We start from the raw sequence: 27,735 nt of genomic DNA, 5'->3' as shown, positions 1-27,735 counted from the left end.
ACTTCTCAAATCTGTTTCATGTGCAAAAGGGAATTTAGCTAGAAATGCTGGAAATAAAATGGTTTGGATTTAATTTTAATTACATTTGTATTCATCTATCCCTTGTGTTATTCAGAAGTCAAAGAAGAGGGTTTTCCATTCTTTCAGTTATTGAGAGAAAGTGTCATATAATTTTATTGTATTTTGCATACAGCAAAGCTACCTCCTGTAGCAAGAATTAAAACAATGGACTTTTAATAGGACATTTATTGCTTCATCATTAAACAAGCAAATAAAAAAACAAAACCCCAAACCATTCATATTTTCTCTAAGGCTCACATAAGTCTGGTTGTATCAGAAAACAATGTTTTGTCAATTCATAAGAGGAAGCAAAAATTTGAAGATATAAAAAGCAATCATCATTTCAGATGAAACAGACCAGCAAACATGTTAGGTTTCTGTTGGTATCATTGTGCTTCTGTCTCCTCTTTACCCTTATAATTTTGCCTTCCTCTCTTTACCTGTTCATTAATAGGTACTTTTCACTCATTTATTTCATGTTATGTATCCCCCTTTGAGTTATGATTTCCATACATCAGATTTCTTTATTCTATGTATTTTAAAATGATGTTGCAAAATATTGGTCTCGAGTTTTTGTGACTGACACTTCAGTTTCTCTGCTGGGACATATTAAAAAAATCAAAAAGAAACCAAAAAAAAAAGCTCCACTAATATGTATTGGGTATGGCAGCCAGCAATCAGAGCATAGAAAAAACATAACATTCTTCCCAGCATGCTGCTTAGGTCTAAAATATATGAGGTTGTTATCTTGATAGTACTGAAAATTTTCTGAGTGGACTGAAGTGGTGAAGAAGAAAATTTTATTTCATTAGGAATGTACAGAGTTCTGGCAAGAAATCTGGCATAGTCAATATATTTTGGAAGATTAGTTAAAAATTTCAGTAATTTTTTTTTGCAGTAGCATTTTAAGTATTTTTCTCCTCTTACAATTATCCATTCCTTATAATTTTGTAAAGGAAGCAGCTACTTTTCAGTAAAAATCTAAGGACTATTGAGCTGTCCAAGCAGAATATGGTATTGGAAATGTTAGAATAAATTTTAAAATTTTGCTTTTAATTGCACTGGTTTTATTATTCCAGTTATTGTTTATTATTATTGTACCATATATATAATTATTATGTATTATTAATATACTATATAGTTGGTAGATTTTTTATAGTTTCATTAAGTTCCTAAAAACATCTAAGTCTTTAGTGCCGGGATTTTTAGTACTTCAAGTTAATTTCAAAGGTAAAAGGGGACAGTTCTTCAGTGTCCAAATATCAGGATGGATTTGTCTTTGAGTACTCAGATGACTTTGGTGGTCATTTTTATTCTTTTTGAACTAGATTATGTTTGAGTTGTGTAAATTGTTATCTGATAGATAGGAGTTAAAGGAATTGTAGAGTTTTATGAGTTTCTCCTATTGCTATCTTTATTCATCAACATCTACATCCATCTTACATTTTAAGTCCCTGAAATTTTGCTATTTCCCTAATAAGCTCAGGGCAACTTGTTAGAAATTACCATTTAAATTATTTGAACAGAGTGTGCTCTTACCTTGAAACTGTCCATCATAAATTCCTGTTCCAACAAGATCCTGTAAACAAACAATTCTCACCAATGAATTTCATGGTAAAAATAGACACTTGGGTTACAAGGAACAGTCTTTTACTTCAGAGTAAATTGAATCTGCCTGAGGATTAGATAATGAGTCAACTTTCTGGTTCATCTGTTCCTTGACTTCTCAAGTCTTTCACAATGTGTGTGAGACTCTCACCTACGAAGTGCCATCCGCTCCTGCTAACTCTGGTTTTGTTCTGGGATGCCATCTGTCAGATTCCAGCTAATAAGGAAATCAAAGTCACCTTGTCCATGGCTTAGGGAGCAATGAATTTGTTTGGCTCCAGGAGGGGGTTAAATGTGGGGGAAGTGAGCTGCATTATACACACTAATCCATGACTGCTCTGCCTCCTCTTCCCTCTCAAGAGCTGCATCATAAAATGTTGAGAAGTCTAAATTCCAGGGATGACTCTAACAGTTTAGTATACTTCACAGTCCTTGAGAATTGCTTTATAGTCTAGCTCTCTGAAGCAAATGGTACTCACAGGCATGAAAGTCAGAAAAAGGAGGATTCTTATATTGTCTCAATATGTCCATGAAAGAAGTTAACTCTGAAATGGGTGGTAAGATATTTATGCCCTAAAAACAAAGTATTCTGTGAATTCATTTCCTATTGCTTACAACCACATTATGTTTTGGTTTTTAATTTTTTTTAATTCTAAATGAAAGTAATATTTCTTATGAGAAAGAGTTTTAGAATGCACGAACTTATGTTCTGCAAGGACTTCATACATGAGTGAGTTACTCCACTTGAAAAAGCAGCAGAAAACCACAACATTGTGAAATTCAGCATAGTAGGTAACACAATCAAGCTTTCTCTTGTGACATGTTATTTTTCAGGCTGTAACTATCCCACTATATATGCATTAGTCCCTAGAACACACTTGGCTGGAGTACTGAGAGCATAATCCAGGACTTTGGTTTCCCTAATTATTTTGTTGTTTGAAGCAAGTTAGTGACACCTAAAAAGTGTGTCAGGCAAGATGGAGTCCTGGATACCTTGGGGTTCTGGGTTTCTTTTTAGGGGAGTGGTATGAGGTCTTCTCTGTGGTTTTAATTTTCATTACCAACACCACTTTAGCTCCTTCCATTTTTGTTCTGTGTCCTCTTGCTGCGCCAGAGCAAGGGAAGGACAAAATAGGTCTGGCAGCTCAGTTCCCTGGTGCCAGAGCTGGGCTGGTCTTGATTTTGTTAAGTATAGCAAAGGAGGAGTTCCATCTTTTATGGCAAGTGAGGGGAAAAGAAACAAGAGGACAAGGAATTTTTTTCATCAGGTGTGCAGAAATCATGAAATCCTTTTGTTTCTTGTTTAGTTTCCTGGTTTCTGCAGTGAGTGTAAGTAGGGTGCTGCATGAGTTTCCTAATGGTGGGTCACCTCCTGAGCAGTTTTCTCCTATGTGAGTAATGTTGTAGGGTACCAAACTGAAGTTAGCATGTGCTTGTTTAATGAAACCTATGTGATTTTTTATATTATGACAATATTGAAAAAAAATTTTTCATGCATTATTATGAAAGACAAAATTTAATTCAGTGGCTATTTAAAATCTGCTGCCTATTGGTATGTATACCTATTATGTCACTATCTGTAAATCAGCTACATAAACTCAACAAATTATTTCTCAAGCACAATTTTCATTCTGGAATATTGTATATGAGTTAGGACTTGCAAGTAACTTTAAGCTCTGGAGTTCTCATAGTCATTTATGCAAGCTAATCAGTCAATGGTACACTTTTTTTGGGTGGTTTTTTTTTTTTATTTTGGAACACATTTTCTAACATATATCCTTTTATTATAGGCATTTCAAGAAGATCTGGAGCAGGAACAAGTAAAAGTGAATTCCCTAACTCATATGGTAGTGGTGGTAGATGAAAACAGTGGTGACAGAGCTACTGCTGCACTGGAAGAGCAGCTTCAGGTAATGACTGTATGGCAGTGATGGTCTCAAAAAATTGAAATAGAAAATTTTAAAAAACAAAACCAGATAGTAAATGTGTTCATGATCTACAGGATCATAATTTGTAGTCAAATAATGGTTATCAAGAAATATTAAGATTATTCTGTATTTTTCTAAAGCAGTTTTGAGAGGAAAGTCATAATTTCTTTCCCATTATTTTCTCATGGCTATGTTTCTTAGGAAAAGGAGGGAAGTATAACTTAATTGTATTTTCTAAATACAGTCACTTGAGTATCTTTAAAAGACACATTGGAGATACATTTGTGATAGGGCTAGCAGCCAAGATATTATAAAAGTTTTTCAAATATTAACTTGCTCATAGTAAAAGTTCACTATTTCACCTGCATTTTTAAAAAATTGCTGTTGCTGTATTATTTATATTCCAATGCTCTTACTGTAACTTCTGAATGAAATTGGATAAATGAAACTTGATAATTAATGTTGAGATACTTTGAAGGAGGGTTCTCTTGAGTTGTGGTCAGCTCTCCAGGGACAGAGCTCAAGAGGAATTGCAATATTACAGCCAAGATTCTTTCTATTTTTCTCTTTCAGAAAGGAGCAACTGTTTTTCTTTAATTTTGCTTTATTACCTAAGAAAATTAGAGTTTGTGGGTTCTAAATCATTAACACCCAAGGTTCCTCTAGAGAAGTTATCTACATTCCAGCAGGCATAGCTGTAGCACACACAGATACCTGTGTGCTGTCTTGAACGTAGCTAATTTGGGTACCAATACCAGTAAATCAGTAATTAGGATTTAGAGTAGGTTTTACTAAGATGCTGAGCCCTGCCACGTCAAACGTAATTCTGAGTTTTCTCTACTGCAGCTGTTTAGTCACCAAAGGGGCACAACCAGCCAAGATAACAATACAACCTCCACTGTTCCATAATTATTAATTCCTTTTGACTTCATCTTAAGTGTCAGAACTGTGGTGCACCTGCCCAAAATAATCTTAACCTTCCAGAATATCTTGCCAGCCAGCTCCTTGGAACTGTTCAGTGTAATAAAGCAGATCCCTAGCAAGAACATGGCTCCTGAAGCAAAACTAAACTTGTAAAATGTCTTGAATGGAAGAAGAGAGAAAATAATTAACACTATTTGATATTTATGGCACTTCATGAGTAAGAAGATGTAGAAATTAGAGTTTTTAATAATGTGAAAAACAAACTAAAGGTTGGTGAACTGTTAGAAAATCTAATTTTGCATCTTCAGAAGGAAGAATAAGGGAACATTAGGTGACACAGCTTCATCCCATGTTATTAAAATCATTGGAAAGGTACCATTAGTATCCTGTGCAACACACAGTATCTGTGGCTGATCCATATTGGAATAAAGAGTGAAATAGCACTCAGGCAATACTGCAATACCTAAACGAAATATCATGAATAATTAATGTAAATTAAACACAGTGGAAATACACAATTTGTAACTGTACTAGTGCAGAAAACACCAATTATTACTGTCTTGGAAAAAGTACATTCCTTGAAAGATGCTAGAAAGACAGTTCCTGAGTCCCCTTGTCCTGCAGCACAGGCTCTCTGAGCAGAACATGGGGAGCTGGGGAACAGAACCTTTGCTCTTTTACTATGTCCTTTATTCATAATTTCTTACAGAAGAATCTGAGAGAAAACATAATTCGATTGCTCTGTAAGTCAAAGAATATGTAGAAATATTACAGATGTTAATAAAACCCAAGTACAGATATAAAACTACAGGGTTTAGAGTGATAGGGAGGTGTGGAAACTTTTATACTTGAATGCCCAGGGGAAGGGAGGTACCACAGTCCACCTGCTCTCCTAGTGAAATGTTGCACCTCTTTTTTGTGTACAGGAACTGTTTGGAATATTTTTTTCCATATCACTTGCAGTCTGAATATAAACACAGGAGATAAAATGTGTTGACAGGCACAACCATTAGAGCATTTCACAAAGAGCACAATGGGGTAAAGTTCCAAGCTTGATTATGTATCTGTCAGTCTGACTTCTAAAAGTAGAACAAAACAAGAGCATGAACTATCAGACAAAAGAGCTTAATAAGACTGGCTCACTGAGGTGCTGGTCAGGATCAGATTAGGAATAAAATGAGGATTTATTTCCATGTAATAGTCAAAGATGCATTTTCCTAGCAGATACAATTCAGTTTTGCATTTCTTTTTGAGGTGGTGATTCCTGAAATATTTTCATACATATAAATATCTACGCATATAATGTTGGGGTTTTTTTTAAATGCTTGTATGATACAATTCTTTAAAGCCTAAAAGGAACTTTTTGAGGTGTCTCAGGAAGTTGACAAGAATCTATGCTGATTTTAAATGAACAGTAAAGTTCATTTCTTTCAACAGTTCTTACTTTTCAACAGTAAAGTTCTTAAGTTTTATTGCCTATTCAAAAACATATCTATTTAAGAGGCAATTAATGGCATAGAAGCCAAAAGTGTCTACTGAAAAAAAATATTAATTGAAAATTTACCCTTGCTTGGAAAACTAAAATTAACACAATTTCAGGGCTTTTCTTAGAAACAGCTGTCCCTCTAAGGTACTTTGAGAGGCTACAGCTAGACTGGGTGAGTGTGAATATTAAAACTACTTTTGCATTGCTTTGCTTACTTCACATATCAATGTGGGACATATTGAGAGGCTCTGTTTATGCTGCTACTGAGAACCCTCTATTTAGACTTAAAACTGCAAGACCCCAATTAAACTCAATCCTTAGATTTACCAAGGCAGCTGTGGGATAAGGCTCAAATCTATATTTAGTGCTGCAAAATCAAACCACTTTAGTAGCAAAGCTGTTGCTGTACTCTGACTCTTTTCTACAGGAAAAATGGGGGAAATTATCTTCAGCTCAGAGAAATGGCTGGATAATATACAGAAACCATGAATGCAGGGAGATTTTTTTTCGATAATTATGCCCAGCAGATTACAGGTCTCTTAAGGACTCTTATGGGCTAGCTCAAATTAGTGGCTTCCCCAGGCTTCAAGGGTCAGGGTCTGTGCTAGAAAGAAATCTGTATAAAGTGTATCAAATACTACTTGATGGCTTATTCCCCTGCTGGGGAAAAGGAGCTGAGTGTATTTTCCAGGATTATATGTTCATATTATTCAGGGTACTGTCCACTGATTGAAGATGAAATATGGGCTGTTCTTGTAAAAGTACATCAAAATAAGTGAGGAATGTTAAAGAATGAATAGACTATTTCTGTTGACTCACGAGGACTTATGACAGGAAGTTACATCCTACAGACTAAAGGCATTTCCAAGACCTGCTCCTCACACCAGTATTCCTGCTTGATGCCTGGGAAGTTGAAATCTCCCATATTGATCTAGAAATTTCTGCTAATTCCCTGTAGAATAGTTTCCATCCTGAGCAGCCTGGAGTTCTCCATCACAGATTTCCAAGCGTGAGTTTCCAACTCATTCCATCAAATCTCATTAACATCACAGCTGTGGGACATGGCCCGTGCTTCCAGTTCCTCCTCTTTGTTTCTCCCACTCTGTGTGATGAAATGATGAGCACTTGAGAACTGCACACAAAACTTAGTGGTTTTTGGTAGAAATTCTATGAATGGGTTAAACATTCACTTGTAAAGAATTAATTTTGGATATAGGCAAAAACATTTTTCCACCTTTTCTCATTATTTCAAAAAGTAGATAATGCTACCTGATTAGAAAAACATTTATCAAATTCTGTTAGTTGCAGGCTTGCAGTACATGATTTTAATCCAGAGTTCCCAAGAGTTATGTTTTACTCATTTTCTTCTGTTCTTGTGCTTCCTTACTTTGACCTTTTAGCAGACTAAAATATTTCCCCTTCTGTTTTGATAGTCATATAAAATATTCTTTCAGTGTTCTCTGAGAAGAAAAAATAAAAAATCTTCTGAATGCAGATTTCCCTGAAAATTTGTGTTAGGACTGTAAGAAAAGGCTTTTTTTTTTTTTTTTACAGGAGGGCATTTTACTTGTTAGTGTGGATTCAATCAATTTCTCTGAAAATTTGTTTTCTCAGGAACACTTGGAGCAGTTTGAGTTTGTGGGCATCACACAGGCTACTGTTTGATGTGAATAGAGAGTGAAAGTTGAGCACCATGTGATTTGGTATAATAACTGCTTTATAAATTACAGTCCTAACATGATATTTTGAACTTGAAATTTCATGTCTTAACCAAACAGTGTATGGTTGTTATGGCCTCTCATGAGAAATAACTAGATTTAAGGTTGGTTACAGAATCAGCACTTTTATCAGTGCAGTTACTTGGTCATTTTGCTTACTTTATTAAAATAAAAGATCTTGTCAAATTATTGAGGAAAAAAAAGGTTGTTGTATTTTTGTTAACATTAAATTATGATCTCTATGAGGAATATGTAAATACAAAAGATATAGCATTATATCATATCTCAAGTTATTAGGATTCCATAAGAGTAATGAAGTAAATAACTAAATAGGAAAAAGGGAAGAAACTATTATCTTTTTGTCAGGATATGCTTTTAAGTGGATGAAAAATTAAGAATACAGTAATACAGAGTATCTTTCAGGTGTTTATAAGAGATTTTTTTTAATTTGGGAGCAGCTGAATAATTTGCATTTGATGTCCAGGGGTAATTAAGTCACTATAAATCATTGCAATACAAGTTTTCTATCATCAGCTAAAGTAAGGGAGAAGAGAACAAGATGGTTGGTGTTTTGTGTAATTTAAATACATGCATAGTAGTAAATGGTACAAATACGCGGGAAACCTCAGTGAGATTTGTGCTCATGTGGAAGTTTATAAGCATGGGTTTTTTTACATTGCAGTATTTAAAAAGGTAAGAGCTTTGACCACTTGTACTGATGATGCAACTTAAAAGCCAATTTTTTGTTTTTGCTTTGGCCACATCTTTGCCCATCGTGTTTACATTTCAAGTAGTTCTGCTTTGGGCATCTTAAAGTTTTGAATAGAGTTTTTCAAAGTGTAGTACTAGAGACTTGCTAGAAAACTATCTGTAGATTAGTATTAAAATATTCAGTGTTTAGATCTATTGCTTTCCCTATTCTCTCCATTCTGATTTTATTTCAAATGGGGCTAAAATCCATTTCAGTGTGATATGCAACATATTTTAAGGGTAAATGCCTGAGAAAAAAGTGAATAAAGAAAATATTTCCATAAAAATTTTGCAATGCAATAGGGAAAATAGCTTCCTTGTTAAGGAATAAAAAAGTAAACAAATGCTAAACACAATTTTGTGTTTCTTTGTCTCCAGCACTTTGGAAAACGGTGGGCAGCCATCTGCAGATGGACAGAAGAACGATGGGTCCTTCTGCAAGATATTCTTCGTAAATGGCAGCATTTTGCAGAAGAGCAGGTGAATAGCTTTTTTTTTTTAAGAAGTTATAAATTGGAATGTTCTTCAACACATTATAGGAAATATAATAATATATTTTATTTTTGTATATATATATATATATATATATATGAAAGGCCTGACTGAAGCTTTTTCTTTCCAATTTTATTTCAGTGCCTTTTTGACGCATGGCTTACTGAGTGTCTACTGAAAAAAAATATTAATTGAAAATTTACCCTTGCTTGGAAAACTAAAATTAACACAATTTCAGGGCTTTTCTTAGAAACAGCTGTCCCTCTAAGGTACTTTGAGAGGCTACAGCTAGACTGGGTGAGTGTGAATATTAAAACTACTTTTGCATTGCTTTGCTTACTTCACATATCAATGTGGGACATATTGAGAGGCTCTGTTTATGCTGCTACTGAGAACCCTCTATTTAGACTTAAAACTGCAAGACCCCAATTAAACTCAATCCTTAGATTTACCAAGGCAGCTGTGGGATAAGGCTCAAATCTATATTTAGTGCTGCAAAATCAAACCACTTTAGTAGCAAAGCTGTTGCTGTACTCTGACTCTTTTCTACAGGAAAAATGGGGGAAATTATCTTCAGCTCAGAGAAATGGCTGGATAATATACAGAAACCATGAATGCAGGGAGATTTTTTTTCCATAATTATGCCCAGCAGATTACAGGTCTCTTAAGGACTCTTATGGGCTAGCTCAAATTAGTGGCTTCCCCAGGCTTCAAGGGTCAGGGTCTGTGCTAGAAAGAAATCTGTATAAAGTGTATCAAATACTACTTGATGGCTTATTCCCCTGCTGGGGAAAAGGAGCTGAGTGTATTTTCCAGGATTATATGTTCATATTATTCAGGGTACTGTCCACTGATTGAAGATGAAATATGGGCTGTTCTTGTAAAAGTACATCAAAATAAGTGAGGAATGTTAAAGAATGAATAGACTATTTCTGTTGACTCACGAGGACTTATGACAGGAAGTTACATCCTACAGACTAAAGGCATTTCCAAGACCTGCTCCTCACACCAGTATTCCTGCTTGATGCCTGGGAAGTTGAAATCTCCCATATTGATCTAGAAATTTCTGCTAATTCCCTGTAGAATAGTTTCCATCCTGAGCAGCCTGGAGTTCTCCATCACAGATTTCCAAGCGTGAGTTTCCAACTCATTCCATCAAATCTCATTAACATCACAGCTGTGGGACATGGCCCGTGCTTCCAGTTCCTCCTCTTTGTTTCTCCCACTCTGTGTGATGAAATGATGAGCACTTGAGAACTGCACACAAAACTTAGTGGGTTTTGGTAGAAATTCTATGAATGGGTTAAACATTCACTTGTAAAGAATTAATTTTGGATATAGGCAAAAACATTTTTCCACCTTTTCTCATTATTTCAAAAAGTAGATAATGCTACCTGATTAGAAAAACATTTATCAAATTCTGTTAGTTGCAGGCTTGCAGTACATGATTTTAATCCAGAGTTCCCAAGAGTTATGTTTTACTCATTTTCTTCTGTTCTTGTGCTTCCTTACTTTGACCTTTTAGCAGACTAAAATATTTCCCCTTCTGTTTTGATAGTCATATAAAATATTCTTTCAGTGTTCTCTGAGAAGAAAAAATAAAAAATCTTCTGAATGCAGATTTCCCTGAAAATTTGTGTTAGGACTGTAAGAAAAGGCTTTTTTTTTTTTTTTTACAGGAGGGCATTTTACTTGTTAGTGTGGATTCAATCAATTTCTCTGAAAATTTGTTTTCTCAGGAACACTTGGAGCAGTTTGAGTTTGTGGGCATCACACAGGCTACTGTTTGATGTGAATAGAGAGTGAAAGTTGAGCACCATGTGATTTGGTATTATAACTGCTTTATAAATAACAGTCCTAACATGATATTTTGAACTTGAAATTTCATGTCTTAACTCAACCAAACAGTGTATGGTTGTTATGGCCTCTCATGAGAAATAACTAGATTTAAGGTTGGTTACAGAATCAGCACTTTTATCAGTGCAGTTACTTGGTCATTTTGCTTACTTTATTAAAATAAAAGATCTTGTCAAATTATTGAGGAAAAAAAAGGTTGTTGTATTTTTGTTAACATTAAATTATGATCTCTATGAGGAATATGTAAATACAAAAGATATAGCATTATATCATATCTCAAGTTATTAGGATTCCATAAGAGTAATGAAGTAAATAACTAAATAGGAAAAAGGGAAGAAACTATTATCTTTTTGTCAGGATATGCTTTTAAGTGGATGAAAAATTAAGAATACAGTAATACAGAGTATCTTTCAGGTGTTTATAAGAGATTTTTTTTAATTTGGGAGCAGCTGAATAATTTGCATTTGATGTCCAGGGGTAATTAAGTCACTATAAATCATTGCAATACAAGTTTTCTATCATCAGCTAAAGTAAGGGAGAAGAGAACAAGATGGTTGGTGTTTTGTGTAATTTAAATACATGCATAGTAGTAAATGGTACAAATACGCGGGAAACCTCAGTGAGATTTGTGCTCATGTGGAAGTTTATAAGCATGGGTTTTTTTACATTGCAGTATTTAAAAAGGTAAGAGCTTTGACCACTTGTACTGATGATGCAACTTAAAAGCCAATTTTTTGTTTTTGCTTTGGCCACATCTTTGCCCATCGTGTTTACATTTCAAGTAGTTCTGCTTTGGGCATCTTAAAGTTTTGAATAGAGTTTTTCAAAGTGTAGTACTAGAGACTTGCTAGAAAACTATCTGTAGATTAGTATTAAAATATTCAGTGTTTAGATCTATTGCTTTCCCTATTCTCTCCATTCTGATTTTATTTCAAATGGGGCTAAAATCCATTTCAGTGTGATATGCAACATATTTTAAGGGTAAATGCCTGAGAAAAAAGTGAATAAAGAAAATATTTCCATAAAAATTTTGCAATGCAATAGGGAAAATAGCTTCCTTGTTAAGGAATAAAAAAGTAAACAAATGCTAAACACAATTTTGTGTTTCTTTGTCTCCAGCACTTTGGAAAACGGTGGGCAGCCATCTGCAGATGGACAGAAGAACGATGGGTCCTTCTGCAAGATATTCTTCGTAAATGGCAGCATTTTGCAGAAGAGCAGGTGAATAGCTTTTTTTTTTTAAGAAGTTATAAATTGGAATGTTCTTCAACACATTATAGGAAATATAATAATATATTTTATTTTTGTATATATATATATATATATATATATGAAAGGCCTGACTGAAGCTTTTTCTTTCCAATTTTATTTCAGTGCCTTTTTGACGCATGGCTTACTGAGAAGGAGGATGCTGTGAGCAAAATTCATACAACTGGTTTTGGAGATCAGAATGAAATGCTGACCAATCTAAGCAAATTGGCTGTAAGTGTTTTTCATTTTTCTGTTTTTATGTTCAGCTTCCTTAATCTGAGTCTGCATGCACATGGCTTTACCCCACTCTCAGACCATGTGGTTTCATACTTTGGAGTGGGCTTTGCCTCCTGTGATGGAATAGGTTGATGCATAGCCTTGCTGATAAAGGAACCAATAGATAGAGATGTTTTTCTGGGTTGTATCTTTGGACAAAAGTTCATGAAATAAAATAGCATTTTGGTGTCTTAAAAATATGTATACTTTAACAGTGAAAGTTTCTTTGTTGATACTGTTGGTGTATATATTGTGTAAGAGTATATACATATGTGCAGAGGAATTTGCATATGAATAAGTTATCCTTCAGCAAACCCTGTCATACGTAAAGTTAGGTTACTTGACAACTTTACAATTAGGTTAGTTTTCAACTCAGCATCAGAAATGGAGTTACATGCACAATATGTACCCTTTTCACCACATCCTCCAACTCTTCAGCAAATTCTCCACCGTGTGTGGTCTTTATGGAGGGAATGTAGGTCTGGCTGTGCCTGTAGAGGTGAAAAACTTATGGCAGCCTAGACTTGCCAATGGCTTTACAGCAGTAGGACCTCTGTGAAGAAAATAATATTCTATGTGCTGTTTAGGACAAAGGAAGCACTCATGTCCATGCTTTGGTTAAAATAGGTGAATTATTGCTTTATCAGGAAAAAAAAACCTGCTGATCTTTTCAGACATGAAAAGATTTTATTATTAATTAGCTATCATTAATTATTAAGTAATAAATATGAAATACCAATTAATTGCATATTGTTCATTAAATATTTTAACTAGATATACATAGTTTGGCTATATTTATCTAAGGCTCAGCCTTATATTTTTAAAAATTAATTTAGTATTTATTTCCTTTTAATAATTCTGTATTAAAAGTAGAAGCATTCTGACTCTGGGTTGATAAAAATACCACGATGTCTATGAGGTTTGAGTAACTGTGATGCCTGTAAAATTTACTTCATTTTGTCCTCACATAAACAAATGTATAAAGCTTAAAAAAAATGAACTCACAGACAATTGATTAATTCCATTGTAGCTGGTCCAGACTTACTGGTAGATCTTCCTTTGATTCATAGAATAACGCAGTAGTTAATTTAAGAACCAAAAGATTGTTTTTTAGCATAATCTTGAGACACTAATTATTACGCTGCTACATATGCTTGTGTTTTTTCTCTCCCTTTTTTTTCTTTCTGCAACACTTTAGGGATATAAAAATATGCATTTAGAAGTACAGACTTGGATTTTCATTAAAGATTGCCTAGGATTAAGTAAACTTCTTTGTAAAGGAAGGAAAACATGTATTGCCTCAGTTTATATACTTCTTGGAAATTCTAGCAATCTAATGTGTGAGCAGTCTTGAAGCTGACTTCAAGCCAGGCTTTTAACACATAATAGATTAGAGAAAACTCAGGATGCTTTGGAGTACCTTAATTAAGAAAAATGTATTACAAGAAACTCAAATTTGTTCAAAAAATGTATACTTTTGGATTTCAGAAGGTTGCTACAGGACATAGGTACAGAGGGTTGAAATGTTTGTCACAAATTGTGAAGTTGCAGACTGTTAAGGGTTTGCAAGTGTTAAGGATAGGGCCAGTTTGGATACCTTTCAGAGTTGCTTGAAAATATGGTGTTAAAAAGGAAACACTTTTGTAGTATTTTCATAAGTTTCACCAATGAACTCTTAAGACGTTAAAATTATTTTAAAATTATACTGCCAGTTTAAATGGTTAAGTATTATTGTCATGAAATAATTGTGGTCTTTCAGAAGACTGAGTGAACAACAAAAAATAGTAAATAAAATTATTTATCCATAGCCCTGAACCTCAAAAAGAATCATATCATCCTTAAAAGAGCAGCTGGAGATTATTAATTGCACCTTACTCTTTTTTACACATGAATAACTTTGATCTTTTCAGAAACATGATTCATAATGCAATTGTTTAGGTATTTAAATATTGGGGGTATGCTAGAAGAAAACTGCCTCTTTAGCGATTTGGAGCAGAACAGTAGCTTTTACTTTTGGAATTCCCCTCTGACGTTTTAGATCTAGTAGCAGTCATTACCAAATTCCAATCAGTATGTGTTTTGACACTCACACAATGCCAAATTGCTAGAAGTTTTGTGTCTGACAATTTACTGTTTTAATCTTGTCTGAAACTTCAGGAATTTTTATTAATATGTCAGCCATATGATGTTTTTTTTGAAGGGAATATATTCTCCTCTTGGACTGGCTTTTAGAAAAGGGAAAAATGGGGTCATACTCTCCTGACCCTGACACATTGTGCCTGTATTTTGGTGTATTTTATTTTGACATGTGTTTGAATGTAGTAGAGGAGAAGCTGTCACCAAAGATCACTCTTATAATTAGGTCTGAATTGTAGAAGCAAGTCTGTGAGAGAATAAAAATGTAATTTTTCACTTAGAATAAAGACATTTATATTCTTAACAATATTTGATCCCACAGCTGTCCAGTCATTCCAGCAAAAAATTACAGCTTTAGTTGTTCCTGTTAGACCTTAAGAATTTTAGGTTTGATATTGTAATATGGCATAAAAGCTTCCAGCCTATGTTTCTGCTTCATTTATGTGCAGAATTTTGCCAGATTATGGTTGTGTTCTTTAGCCAGTCTCTTTAACTGGAAGGAGATTTCTGAAGATGATTTATTAAACCATTTAGCATAGTGACTGTTGATTTTAAATTCTACAACCTTCCTACAAGGCCCTAAGCATTCTAAAGGGACTGATGTGAAACAGTTCCTTTAGAATCTGTTGAGATACAGTTCACAGTGGGAAAAAAACTTGACTTTATATCACATTAATGTCCACAGACTGGAGCCTGCGCCAGTGTGGGCTCTCCACAGGGTCACAATTTCCTTCAGAGCACGCCTGCCTGTTCTGGTGTAGGGTTCTCCACAGACTGCAGTTTATTTCAAAGGATTTATTCAGTATTGTATGTGAAAATTTATCTTTGTCATCATCTCTCTTCTGGGATCTTCCAAGTTTAAAGGTCAGAAAAACTGTTCAGTGGGTAGTTGCTCCAGTTCTTAAAATAATTCCTTAAAACAGCTGGGCTTTTTGTGTTTTGTTTTGTTTTTAAATTTTCCACCTGCCATTTATTCGCTGACTCTATAATTGACTTTAATTCTTACATATGGTGCAGGGGGAAACAGAACATGGAAGAGCTGGAAGATGTGATGCACTGAGAATGCAGAACGGGGGTGATATTTTGGTGCCATGTATGGCACAGGCTTGATAGATCCTTTTTCATGCCCTAGGCCTACATTTTGTAGTCTGTAAAATGAAGTTGGCTTTTTTTTTGCAACAAATCCTGAGAGCTCTTGCAAAGGTGTACAAGTATACAAGATCTACCTCTATATATTTATAGTATTATATCTTGCTTCACCCAACATTTTTGGCTTTTTTTACATATAGAAAATAAGTTAGACATTACACTATTTTTGAATGGAATAAATTTATTTGCAGCTGAAAATTAACTTTGCAGTGGGTGTTGCTGGTTAGACTACTATTACAGAAAGCAAAGATTTTGATCTTTAAGAAAAAAGCAAGAAATAAAAACTTAAACCCCCAAAATAGAACCACATTACCAAAAATAAGGAAATCACATTATAATGTTCCAATATCAGGGTTTATAGTATGTACTTGGCAAAAGTTATGAATGATGTATTTGATAATTAATTTCATAAAGCAAGCTATCATGTCTTGTCCTCCAAATTGGAAAAATACATATTTTGCAGTTACTATTATTATTTTAGATCTATTATTGTACTGGAAAAAACCCAGAGCATATTTTTGGTTATCGTGGCACACTGAGAGGTTTTTAATGAAGAAATGTGAAAACAGAATCTCCCAGTATACTTTTCCAGATTGACTGTAGCTGTCACAAAAGCATATTAATTTGCAGTGAGAAGTATCTTTAAAAGAATTTTTTAGCATCCTTCTTTCTATATTGTTTCACGTCCTGCTTGTGCTCCAGGTGTCTTGGATTGATGCTGAGCTCTGGGTGTGTAATACAGCTGTTGTGGGCTGGGGTGATTGGAAATCAAACATTGCTCCTCAGAACTAACTAATGTTTCACAGGATATCATTTTTTATTATTCCACTCAGCGTATGGTGGCTTCCACATGATCTTTTTCTGACGCTGTAGGCGTAAAAAAAGGTCAAATATAGCAGTGCTTGAAATTTAACATGCTAAACTGGTTTGCATCTACTTTCCTCCATCTGTTAGGTCTCCTACTACTCTGAAAAGAGATTCTTCAGTATGAAGTTAGCTTCTACTTCTCAGGGATACATCAATTTAAATTTTTATATTAACTGTACCTACCCTTAGTAATTATGATGTTTCAAATCAAATCTGATTAGAAACAGTGCTGATTACAAAGACAATGAATCTTTCTTTTGTTGAGTTGCATTTTTAATTACAGTTTTGGATTATATAGCTGTAGGAAAGTATATGTAGACTGAATTTTGTTGTCTAACCACTTGCTTGATTTTGCTTTTCATGCCTTGGGGATTAGAATGCAATCCACAACTGCACAGAGAATTCAAAGTTTGGCTATAGTCACAGGATTAGGGTGTAGAGAACAAATGTTTAAGGAATGAAAATCAGTGGAGTAAACCAGTTAAGACTTTAAAAAGTAAACCCAGGCAAGAACTGGAGCTGTGGATGATCCTTGGACCTGTGAATAGTCTGTTTCATAAGCAGGCTTGCATGTATAGATCTCAGGAGTTTCAAGGTCCCTTGGCACAGTGTGTTTTGGTTTTTGTTTGTTTGTGTTCTTTGTTTGGGGGGTTGTTTTTCTTGCTTTTTTTGTTTGTTTGGAGTTTGGTTGGAGTTTTTTGTTTGCATGTTTTAATCCTGGTTTGGGATCAAATATTACTTTTCTAGGAAGCTCTTCTTTCAATATGCAATATATAACAAAGTACATTGACACATTTAAGAAAGATTGTTTGTCATGTTGATATAGTTGTTAACATGAGCGCAGTTTTAAGGTTATTCCTGTGACACAACTGTTAGCCTTTTGATTCATGTCATCACCTGAAGCCTGCTGTGAAGTTTGGAGTTGCTCCACCTGCCATGTTATGTTGCTGTGTAAGCTCTTCCAGCAGTTTTTATGGAAACAACATTATGGAATTATAGGAGCCCTTAACGCATTTTCAGTTCTTTCTGATGTTCTCCTTGTCATTTTTCTTCTAAGTGTGTTGGTTTTTCTTTTTTTTTTTTTTTGGGTGTTTTGGTTTGGGTTGGTTTTTGTTGGTTTTTTTTCTTTTATTTTTTTTTGTATGAATGTGTGTTCTTCTTTCTGTTACTTTGTTTAACAGATCCTAAAAGGAGATCTAGAAATGAAAAGGCAAATGATGAGTAAGCTGAAGTTGCTCAGCCAAGATCTCCTTGTAGCTGTGAAAAATAAAGCAGTGGCTCAAAAGCTGGAAAGTCGTCTCGAAAATTTTGCTCAGCGCTGGGAAAGCCTTGTGCAGAAGGTGGAGAGCAATTCCAAACAGGTTTGTAAAAAACAGTTTTATCAGTTTATGACGATCAGATCCTTTTACAGTCAAATGCTTGAAGTGGTTTTGGTGCTATTTGTCATCTTGTTTTAATTATTTCCCCTGCATGATTGCTTAAGACATATTTTATTTTTAGGACAGCATAATACAATTTTCTGGAATTTTATTCATCTCTTTAGTTTTTAATGTCTAATTACAGGGTTGATTACTTTCTTGGGTTGTTAACTATGTTTTCAGGGATGATACAAACCATACTGAAAATACCTTTCCAGTTAATTTATTTTTAACATATAATAACACACTTTTTTATAGCTGTCTCTTTGAAATAGCATGTAGTCTGAAATTAGTGCAAGAGCTGTCTGCTAGTTTAAGTGAATTTTTTTTTTCAACATGAAAAATTACTAATTGACTGCTATTTTACTTCTGTATATGATATGCTGATTTACAGATTAAAAAGAGAGGCTACAAGAAAGAAAAATTTCTTGGAAAAATTAAGAAATCAATCTATACCTGTATCCAAGGTGCCAATGAAAAAATGAAACCTGCTACTATTTTGACCACTTTATGGTAGCTGCAATATATTAAAAAAAAAAAAGAGTTTTTAAACCAGGTAATAAAATTCAGCACTTGGGTGTAGTAGCCAAACCCATATCCAGTTATTATCCCTTGATATCGTGTTAGCATCTCTTTCTTACTGAATTTAAAACCAAACCAGCTCCCTTTTTTCCATTCCATTATCTCACTAATACTGGGTTATTTTTGAGCTGTCGCTGTGTGAATGGTAAAATGGAAATGGTAAAATGTTTAATTAAACAGCAGCAGAGCAGAATGTTACAGCAGATACCTCTGTCCTGTCCATACAGATGTCTCACAGTTCTGGTCAGTTTGATTCAATTCCCTTGAGCCTGCTGCCCTTTTTTTTGTGTCTCTCTACTAATACTTCTACCAAATTTTGTTTGGATAATTAAAGAAAAGCTGCTATAATTCATGTAGTGATCTGAATCCCTCTTAGTAACCTTGCTTTCAACTCATACCTTAATATTTTAGCTTGCTCTGTAATAGAAAAAGCAGCTGAATTTGGAAAAATCAGTTTGGGAGAATATAAGGGAAGAAAATGGTGGAAGGGCGCAATTTTAGTTAGAAAGTAAAACATATTGTGTACACAGAATTTAGGAGTTGAAAATAAGATTTAATTGCAGTATATTTGCTGTAGAACACCTCCTGTTTCAAAGCAGAGGAAAATTCCAGAGATTCATTTTTAAATTTGGGATGTCTAGGGTCACATGATTTGAGGAAGTTAGTAAGTCACTCCAAATTGTTCAAGTCCTGTTCAGATTGGTGATGGCTCCTAAATGCAATTACTAGTTTTGAAAATGGAACTTAGATTACAGAAAATGAAGTGATCAGCCCTGAGCTGTAAACATAGATCAGCATAGCTGGGAGTTGCTTTGGATTCCCAAAACAGTGTAGCTGTCCTATCACAGCAGAATGTTTCAGTGGGTAAGCTCTTCCTCCAAGGAGAAGCTGCTCTGCTTGGGATAGAAGTGATGTCCTCCTGACTGAAGGACCTGTTCCCAAGGCACTGTCACACTGTTTAGACATATTTTCTGTGGAATCCTGATGGTGTACTTGTCACCATGGGTTTCTGTCTAGTCAGGGCAGATAATTTCAGTGAGTTTTTTTATATGTATTCATTACAGAGCTCATTTATGTGTTTACACTGTGTGAAAAAATGCATGATCTCATTATGTTCTCTAGTCATGAACTGAGGAGGAGGAGACTTTGAAGAGAGCAAAAATAGAACATTTTCCACTAAAAACTATCAGAAAATGTATGTTTTATTCATCAAGCTTAGATATTGCCTTCAAAATTAACTTTACATGGTTAAGTGGTGGAATTGGCAGAGCTAGGTCAATAAACTCAATGATCTTAAATGTCTTTTCCAACCTACAGGATTCTATGATTAATAATTTTCATAGGGTGCTCATAATTGCATTTTTGTCCTTAGTTATTTCCCCTCTTAATAAAGTGTCACCAAATGATTAACTTGTTAAGAAAATAAGAAATTAAATGGAAGAGACAACCTCAGGCTCAGTTCAAAAATGATTCTCCAACTGGACATATAAAGTAGCTATAAATCCCAAAGGAAAAGTGCAGAAAGTAGAATGTGAGTTCTCCCACATTTGGCTGAACTCTAATTGCTCTTGAATTCAAGCATCTAATCAGAACACATGGCTGAAGCTCCTGCTACAAATGACTGGATGGCAAGGGTGTGTGAGAGAGAGAGAAATCTAAAAAGCAGTTTGTCCTCATCATGAAAATGTCAGCTTTCCTTCACTGACCACACAGTGGAATCAAGGACAAGGACAGCTTGTTTAGGCTAGACATGGAGCTTCCAGAAACTCTAAACTCAGCTTTGCTGAGCTCATTATGCTCCACTAAATTGTACTGAAAATCTTTCCAAACTAAAGAAAACACCATTCCTCATCTGAACTTCCCCACTCACAGAGATAAATTTCATCAGAGAACACATGACAGCTCCAAAAGTGAGTGTAAAGGAAAATTATGAGTTTATCAGGACAGAGGGCACTTCCAAAGACAGTAATAAATGTTGGCATTAAAGGAAGGCTGCTGTATAAATGAGAAATAAAATGCCATAAAACTACTGAAGTGCTATACACACATTGTACATATGTTTGCCTATAGATGATGAAAAAGATTTGAATTTGTCGGCTAGGAAAAGAGATGAGTTTTAACATGTTTCAAAGATGGGCTTGATGTGAAACTGATGGCAAACATTGTGTTTTGAAAGTTTTTAATGTGCACCCTTGTGAGTCACCTTAGTCCTTTCTGTATGATTTTCTAGTGGGTTAAAGCCCTAGTGTATGTTACCCCTTCTCAAAATCACATTTGCTATTCAGGTACGGAGAGGGATGAAGAAAATATGGAGTTATTATTTGCACTGTCTTTGAATAATACATGAAGCACACCGCTTGGGTGACTAAAAGATGTTTGAATTTTATTGTTGTTGTTTTTTGTTGTTGTTGTTTTTGGTTTTGTTTGGGCTTTTTGGGGAGGGTTGGTTCTTTGGGGTTCTTTGGGTTCTTTGTTGGGTTTTTTTTGTTTGTTTGTTTGTTTTCTTTTTTCTTTTTTTTTTTTCACCAGGTAAGCTAATAAAAATTACTTTTTTTTTTCTTATTCCTAATATTGTTAATGATCGTCCTTTTCCTATTAAAGTTCATGTAGTTTAAATGTGAACCAGCTTCATCATGCATGGAAGGTTGCAATCTATCTTTTAGTCTTACCCTATCTTTAATTAGAATAATTATGAACTTCAAATTCACATCTCCATTCTCCTTTTGAAGCACATTTAAACCTCCCCTCCTGTTGATTAAGCATGAAAAATACTTTTTTATTATTTTCTCATCTAAATCATTACCCCCCTCAGCATTATGCCTTGACTGCTCTGAGCAGTGATTGCACTGCCAGCTCTGGAAGGGCAGTTCCCCATCTCCAGCTGCAGCTGCTACTCCTGTAATTGGTATTATGCTGCAGATGATTCCTACAGTGCCCTAGCTGTGGTTTATTCTGTGTTACACCTTCTTCACTGGAAACTCTGCCCTGGTATTGATTAGCAAATGAAAACATGGCAGGATATGACCGTGGGTGTCTGAAACATCATCCTATCATTGATTTTTGGATAAAATAGAGTGTAATATGAATTTTATGAGAAGAGGAAAGAGAGACAGAGAGACTGTACCCAAAATTATATAATAGGCAAGAAACTCTTTCTGTTTTAATGTACACTGAGCCCAGGGAGGGATGGCATCAGGTTCTATCTTCAAATGTCATGGAACCCTAGACATCAGAAATTTTAACTTGTTTTTCCTACTACCCTCTAATTAATTGAAATAAAATGGAAAATAATGCTATAGAGAATTTCAATAAAAATGTATGGAAATACTGACTAATATTGTTGTAATTTCTGTAGAAAAAAAAGTATCAAAATCAATACATCCTGTTGAGAGAACTAAAACAAGAATGTTACTACATAGAATTTTAGTGGTTAAAAAGTCAACTGGGTGTTTTTCTCTTCCAATGAATTTTGTAATTCATATGTTCCCCAAATCCCTGCAAGTCACAAGCAGCTTATTCAATTGTCATAATTAATCCATATATTTTAAAAACTAATCTAAATCTAAAATATTTAGTCTTCTCAGTAGTCCAGAGTCTGCTCTAAAACCTAGAGAGCTGCCTGTTTCTAGAGGTGGAAGCACAGCATTGGGTTAACTGCTTTCTGTAAGAAATACTGTCAGTTTACAGTGGTAAAGCCCTTCCCTACTCATCACTTCCACTGTCAGCCTGGACAAAGAACAGGAAGACTTTTGCATGGAAGGCAATGGGAAGAATTCAGCAGAGTTGGCAAGAATTTGTTGGGGTATTTTTTCAGGTTTCTTGGCTTTACTGATATTGCCTGCTGGAAAGAGGCTGCCTGCTAACAGGGTTTCCCTCTCCTTGTCATTCTGTTTTTCTTTTTCAATGCAAGGAAGCATTGTGGAGAAGGTGTTAGACCTGGTTGCCTCTTTATTGTTTATAGAATCACTTATGTCTCAATAACTAAGCTGACTCAATTCTCTTACTGAGTTTCTGATGCAAGAAATAATAGATAATTTATGTATGGGTTTATAGTTTCATGAACTTTTAGATACTGGCATGTCTATTGTTGAATTGGACACTCTTATTATTGCATATTAGCAAATCCAAAGAAGCAGGGCTTTTCAGGCGCACAACTTCTACTTCTCCTGGTATAATTTTTTTCTTTTATTTTCCATTTCACTGCCCTTAAACTGCAAAGTGGTCATTCGAGCTGTAAGTAGAGCGTTTTGACAAATGAGCCATCATCTGACAGAATCAAAAAAAGATGTGGCCTATTTCTCATGAGTTAAGGGATTTAAGAGCAGCTGCCCACATTTGAGTTGGAAAATGTTATATGGAAAAAAGTACAAATGGGCAGTACATGCATAAGCAGTGTACAAACAACTATTAGCAAAAAAATTTCTGATCATTCTTTTTTTAATGCAGCTGAGCTATACAAAGGGGTTTTTTTTCATATTACCAGAGCAAAGCTAAGTGCATTAGATAGGAAGTGTTTATGGTGTTACATACCATGGGTATTAGTATCTGGTGTGACCCCCTAAATATTGGTTTTTAATTATGGAATAAAACTGATGCAAATTAATTTGCGTTCTAATATATGTTTTCTAATTTAAGATTTCCAGCCAGAAAGTTAACTGTCTTTTCATGCAAGTATGTTATGGTGGTTTACATTGTATTTGAAAATTTTTATAAATGTTAAGACTAATAATTGGTAATTTAGTGCCATTTTAATACCTTTATCACCTCTCAAAGAGCAAATTTTCAGATGGGAGGCAGTCTGAAATCAATATCTAGTAATAGTAACATTTTATTTATTTACTATCATTCGATTCCATTGTAGCATTCCATTCATTTCTTTTCTTCATTCAGCAGGGATTACAGGGAGCTATAAGTTCATTAGAATCCTTTTTGATTTTGATATTGGCTTTTGCAGATAACTTATTCACACAGCGTGAGTCAGATAAAACAATCTAGCTTGAGTTGCATATAATGTTTTTTCCTGAAGGTCAGCCTGTGATCAGATGAGAGCAGTTTCTCATTATTTTCTATTGCTCTTCCAAACAATCTTTACTGAAGTCTTCCAAATAATGTATGACCTCTGTTTTTGTACTTCTCACAGATTTCGCAGGCTGTCACTACCACTCAGACATCACTAACACAGACAACTGTAATGGAAACTGTAACTATGGTGACCACAAGAGAGCAAATCCTGGTTAAGCATGCTAAAGAGGAACTCCCACCACCTCCACCCCACAAAAAAAGGCAACTCCTTGTGGATTCAGAAATTAGGAAGAGGTGAGAATCATCATGAGACAGAGGGAGAATACTGATAGATTCTGGACAAAAATGAAAAAAATTGTCATTTGACTGCAGTATTTTTCTGTATGCTATTTTGAGCTTAAAATTTCTGTTCTCTACTAGGGGACCAGCTGATTATTATCTTTACTCAGCATGAGTTATGGATTATGTTTTGCTTCTATTACACATGTTTAGCAGTATAGAATGTTAATGATTACATCTGTACTATTGCATATTAATTCTAGTCAGTTAAAGTCCTTATGTATGGCATCGTGGGCATCCCACTTGGCTAGGGTCTTGAAATGTGATGGACAAGAAGCATTCCAAATTAATTCTAAGACTTATGTATTCTTTAAGAAGAATTTTATTATAGTTTAAATACTAGTAATGGAGATATTGCCTTTTTTCTAAAGTTCATTGTGTTCTTCTGGGCTTATGGGTCAGGAGTAAAAATAGCAGCTCTCCAGAAGCAGTTAATATTTTGTGAAACATGCATCATTTTTACTTTCAGATTTTTTTTCATGTGCAACTCAAGTACAAGTGACAAGGGATTTTATACTGATACTGAACACTAGTTAAAGTCAGGAGAAAAAATTCTGCTGTGTTTAAGCAGAATTTGGTCAAGCACTAAGATCCTAAATGAGGTCCTAAGAAGGTAGATTTCAAACGTTCATTGTAATATGTTTTGGAAATGTTTTTGATATTCTGATAAACATGAATTCTATGGTAATAGATTCAAAGACTGAAAAGGATGTGAAACAGCATTCAGTTTCATTCTCATTTCTATATACAATATCTTTGTTTAGTTCAATGTGTTTACCAGGACAACTATTTTCTTGTAGAATAGTGTTTCACTTGTTAAGAAGAGTGAAATATAGAAAGAATAGGAGAAATCTGACTTCTTTTAAATTGAAGCTTTATGTTATTGGAAAAATAGGTACTTTTTATAGGTAGGCATTGTACCTGTGTTTAACCATTCTAAAAGTAAGGTTTCTAGTTCTGCATCGTTATTTAGGAATGCTGTATATGTGATGTAAGAAGAGTGATTCTCCCCCTTTTTGTTAAATTGGATAACTATTTCTATGGAAAGTGTTTGGTTTAAATCAGTTTGTGAGCTAAATTTCAATGAATTGATTCTATCTCTAAAGTCCTCATTTGGAATCTGTTTTTTCCCATATCCTAGGTTACCATTAAATTGTGAGAGTTGTATTTTGCTAATATATTCCAAAGCACTCACAATGATGCAGTGCAGTGATTGTAGCAGACTTGCAATTTCTGAATTTGTGAAAGGAATTTTTAGATGGCAGTGTTGTTACTTATCAGGAATTATAAGCCTTAACACCCCTGTTAATGTTTCTGTAATAATGTGCAAAGATGTGAAACAGGATTGAGGCCCTGTTGGCTTATATATGACAATAAACCTATAGTGTAACATGGTGAAATGAAAATAGTGATCTGCTTTATTTTGAAATTGAAAAATTAAGAATGAAATTTTCCCTGCAGTTTCAAAATATTTAAGTAATTGGTATTTTAAAACTTTTTACCTTTTTTTCCCTGAACTGAAAGTTTTAGGAATGATCTTACTTCATAAGGAAGCACAAGACTACAGTTATAAAAGAAAGCATTGTTTTAGTTAAAACTAAAAGATGTAGGATGATTTTTTAAAAACCTATTTTTTTATTTCTTCAAGAAAATTGTTGCTATATGCACTGTTATCAAACTGGAGACCAATTGGTGCAGAATTTCCTTTTTCAACTACTATATATTTGCTCTAAGCATATATTTTCCTTCTTGCTTATATTCTTTTAATTTGCCTTAATACTGAAAGTAAACTTGGCAGGGTAAAGCAGAATACAGACTTGATAGTCATCATGCAAGGAGACTGCCTGAGGGCAGGAATTAGCTGGATTATGGGAACTGTTTTTGTTCCAAACTACCTTGGTTTATAGAAACTGATAATTATGTGTTACTACTGATGTCTGTCTAAAGCACTCCAACTAACAAGTTTATATAGAAAAAACCTGATTGATCCTTGTACAGAAAATAGGATGTGTTATCAACTTTGAGACTAGGATTGCTTTAAGATATATTACTGGTAGATCTGCTACCAAATTTACAGAGTGTTAATAATTTTTTACCACGCATACTAGATTTCAAGGGTTTTTGATTTGTTTTAATGCCATCTAAAATATGTGCATTCACCATATAATTTCTATTTAACTTTTGATAAGAGTCAAGATGGAACAATCTGTAGTTCTCAGTCTTGGCCTGGGATGACTTTAGGTATTTGAATAAGTGGTGGTTTCTTTAAGATATTTAAAATCAGAGTCATTTCTGAACAGGTTCATTTCATTTCTCTCTCTGCTAAGAGAGAAATCTGACTTCCACAAGGAAAAAGAGAGTTATTTTTTAATACACATACATTTTAAAATATGCTCTAACTATTGTTTGGTGTGTCAAAATTACTAGTTTTCTTTAACACTGGAATTGCACCAGCACATGAGAACTAGTCCAGTGTGATTGTTATATCTGTGAGTGGACCTACATTTTGGAAATGAGCAAAGTAGATGTTGGAAATGTCCGCAGCTGTGCAGCAGGATGAATGATGGTTATATTATCTGAAGGCAGTGTTTCTCCATTCAGATAATATTTTTGGCATTTCTAACTGAACAGAGAAAACACCAAACCCCACAATTTATGTACCTTTAGTCTCTAGAAAGTCCAAGCAGGTGATCTACAGTGGGAGGAGCAGTCAGTAAATGGCTTTGGAAAAACACTTTGAGAGTAAATTCTGGGGAAGAAGTTTCAGTTTAGAATAACAGGTTTTGTGACTTTTTTTTCAATGAATACGTAAAAGTGCAGCCTTGGAAATGAACACATTTTATAGAATGGTATTGTTTCTCTCAAAGACAATAAAATATAAGTTTATACCAGATATTAGCATAATAATGGAAGAAGAAAGCTCATCTAAAAATTTGGGTGCTTAGTTAAAATATCTTTGTTCACTGGTGGCTAGACACCATTTGGATCAATGTTTTGATTTGATAGGAGAAAAAGTATTGTATTCCCAAACATCCAGTCATTTATTTTCTGGGTGCATTGTTGGCCACAAGATCTGCCAGGACTTTTTTGTTTGTACTCAATTGTAGCTGCACCCAAAGATAAACAAAGCCCATAGTGCTGCATGCCTTTTGATTTTTTTTAAATAAATTAAAAGAATGGGGGTTCTCAACCTCTCCTACATCATTCTATATTGCGTCTGTTTACAACCAAAATTGCCCCATAGCACTTAATGACTAATGCTTGATGGTTGTGTACTCCTTAGTTTTGGTTTGATAAAAAAGCCCTTGCAATTACTGAAGACTTGTGAGAACCTTCCAAAGGTGAATAACCAGATTGTGTTGGCTGCTTTCTGCAGTCACAACACAACACACTGCATGCTTTTGCTTGATATTTTTAGGCCTAGAAGGGAAAGCCACGTTGGGGGTTGAGGCTTTTTTGAGGTGGTGAATAATGCTCCCAGGTTTTGCCAGCTTCTTTCCTCTGTTCTCTTTAGTTGGTGTTGTTTCTGTAAAAGAACTATGCCTGAAATAAATTCATCATTCATAAATTCAGGCCCCATTGCCAGAGGTTTGAAAATACTTCTACTTCAGATTAGCTTCTCTGTGAATTATATATTTTAGAGATACTGGATACTATAGGAAGGAAGAATAGTTTGGCTACTCAGTGAATACTGTATTAGTGTACTGTCTAAGAGCACGGCCTCCAGTTTACTAAGCCAAGGAGAAAAAAAAGGGATGGCTAAGATTGATGCAACAAACTTTCTAGAATCCCAAGTGTTTTATCAGGGTTGGAAGTATAAAAATCTCTATTTAAACTGAAGAAATTAAGAAGCAGAAATTTGACTTATAGAC

General features: G+C 34.6%; 1 protein-coding gene across 1 annotated transcript in view; it reads left to right on the top strand.

The window, feature by feature from the left end:
* The window catches only part of LOC102031458 (dystrophin), a gene marked incomplete at its 3' end in the record, with an annotated part of 438,907 nt that overhangs the window by 274,750 nt on the left and 136,422 nt on the right, over positions 1-27,735 (top strand). The window contains exons 13-17 of the mRNA XM_005424869.2: positions 3,459-3,578; positions 8,853-8,954; positions 12,198-12,305; positions 17,684-17,863; positions 23,643-23,818. Of these exons, the coding sequence (XP_005424926.1) occupies positions 3,459-3,578; positions 8,853-8,954; positions 12,198-12,305; positions 17,684-17,863; positions 23,643-23,818 (686 nt within the window). The remainder of the gene's footprint in view (positions 1-3,458; positions 3,579-8,852; positions 8,955-12,197; positions 12,306-17,683; positions 17,864-23,642; positions 23,819-27,735) is intronic.

This window comes from Geospiza fortis, unplaced genomic scaffold, assembly GCF_000277835.1.
Source record: "Geospiza fortis unplaced genomic scaffold, GeoFor_1.0 scaffold20, whole genome shotgun sequence".
Lineage (NCBI taxonomy): Eukaryota > Metazoa > Chordata > Aves > Passeriformes > Thraupidae > Geospiza > Geospiza fortis.
The sequence above is the reverse complement of the archived record's forward strand: the minus strand, read 5'-3'. Positions and strand labels throughout refer to the sequence as shown.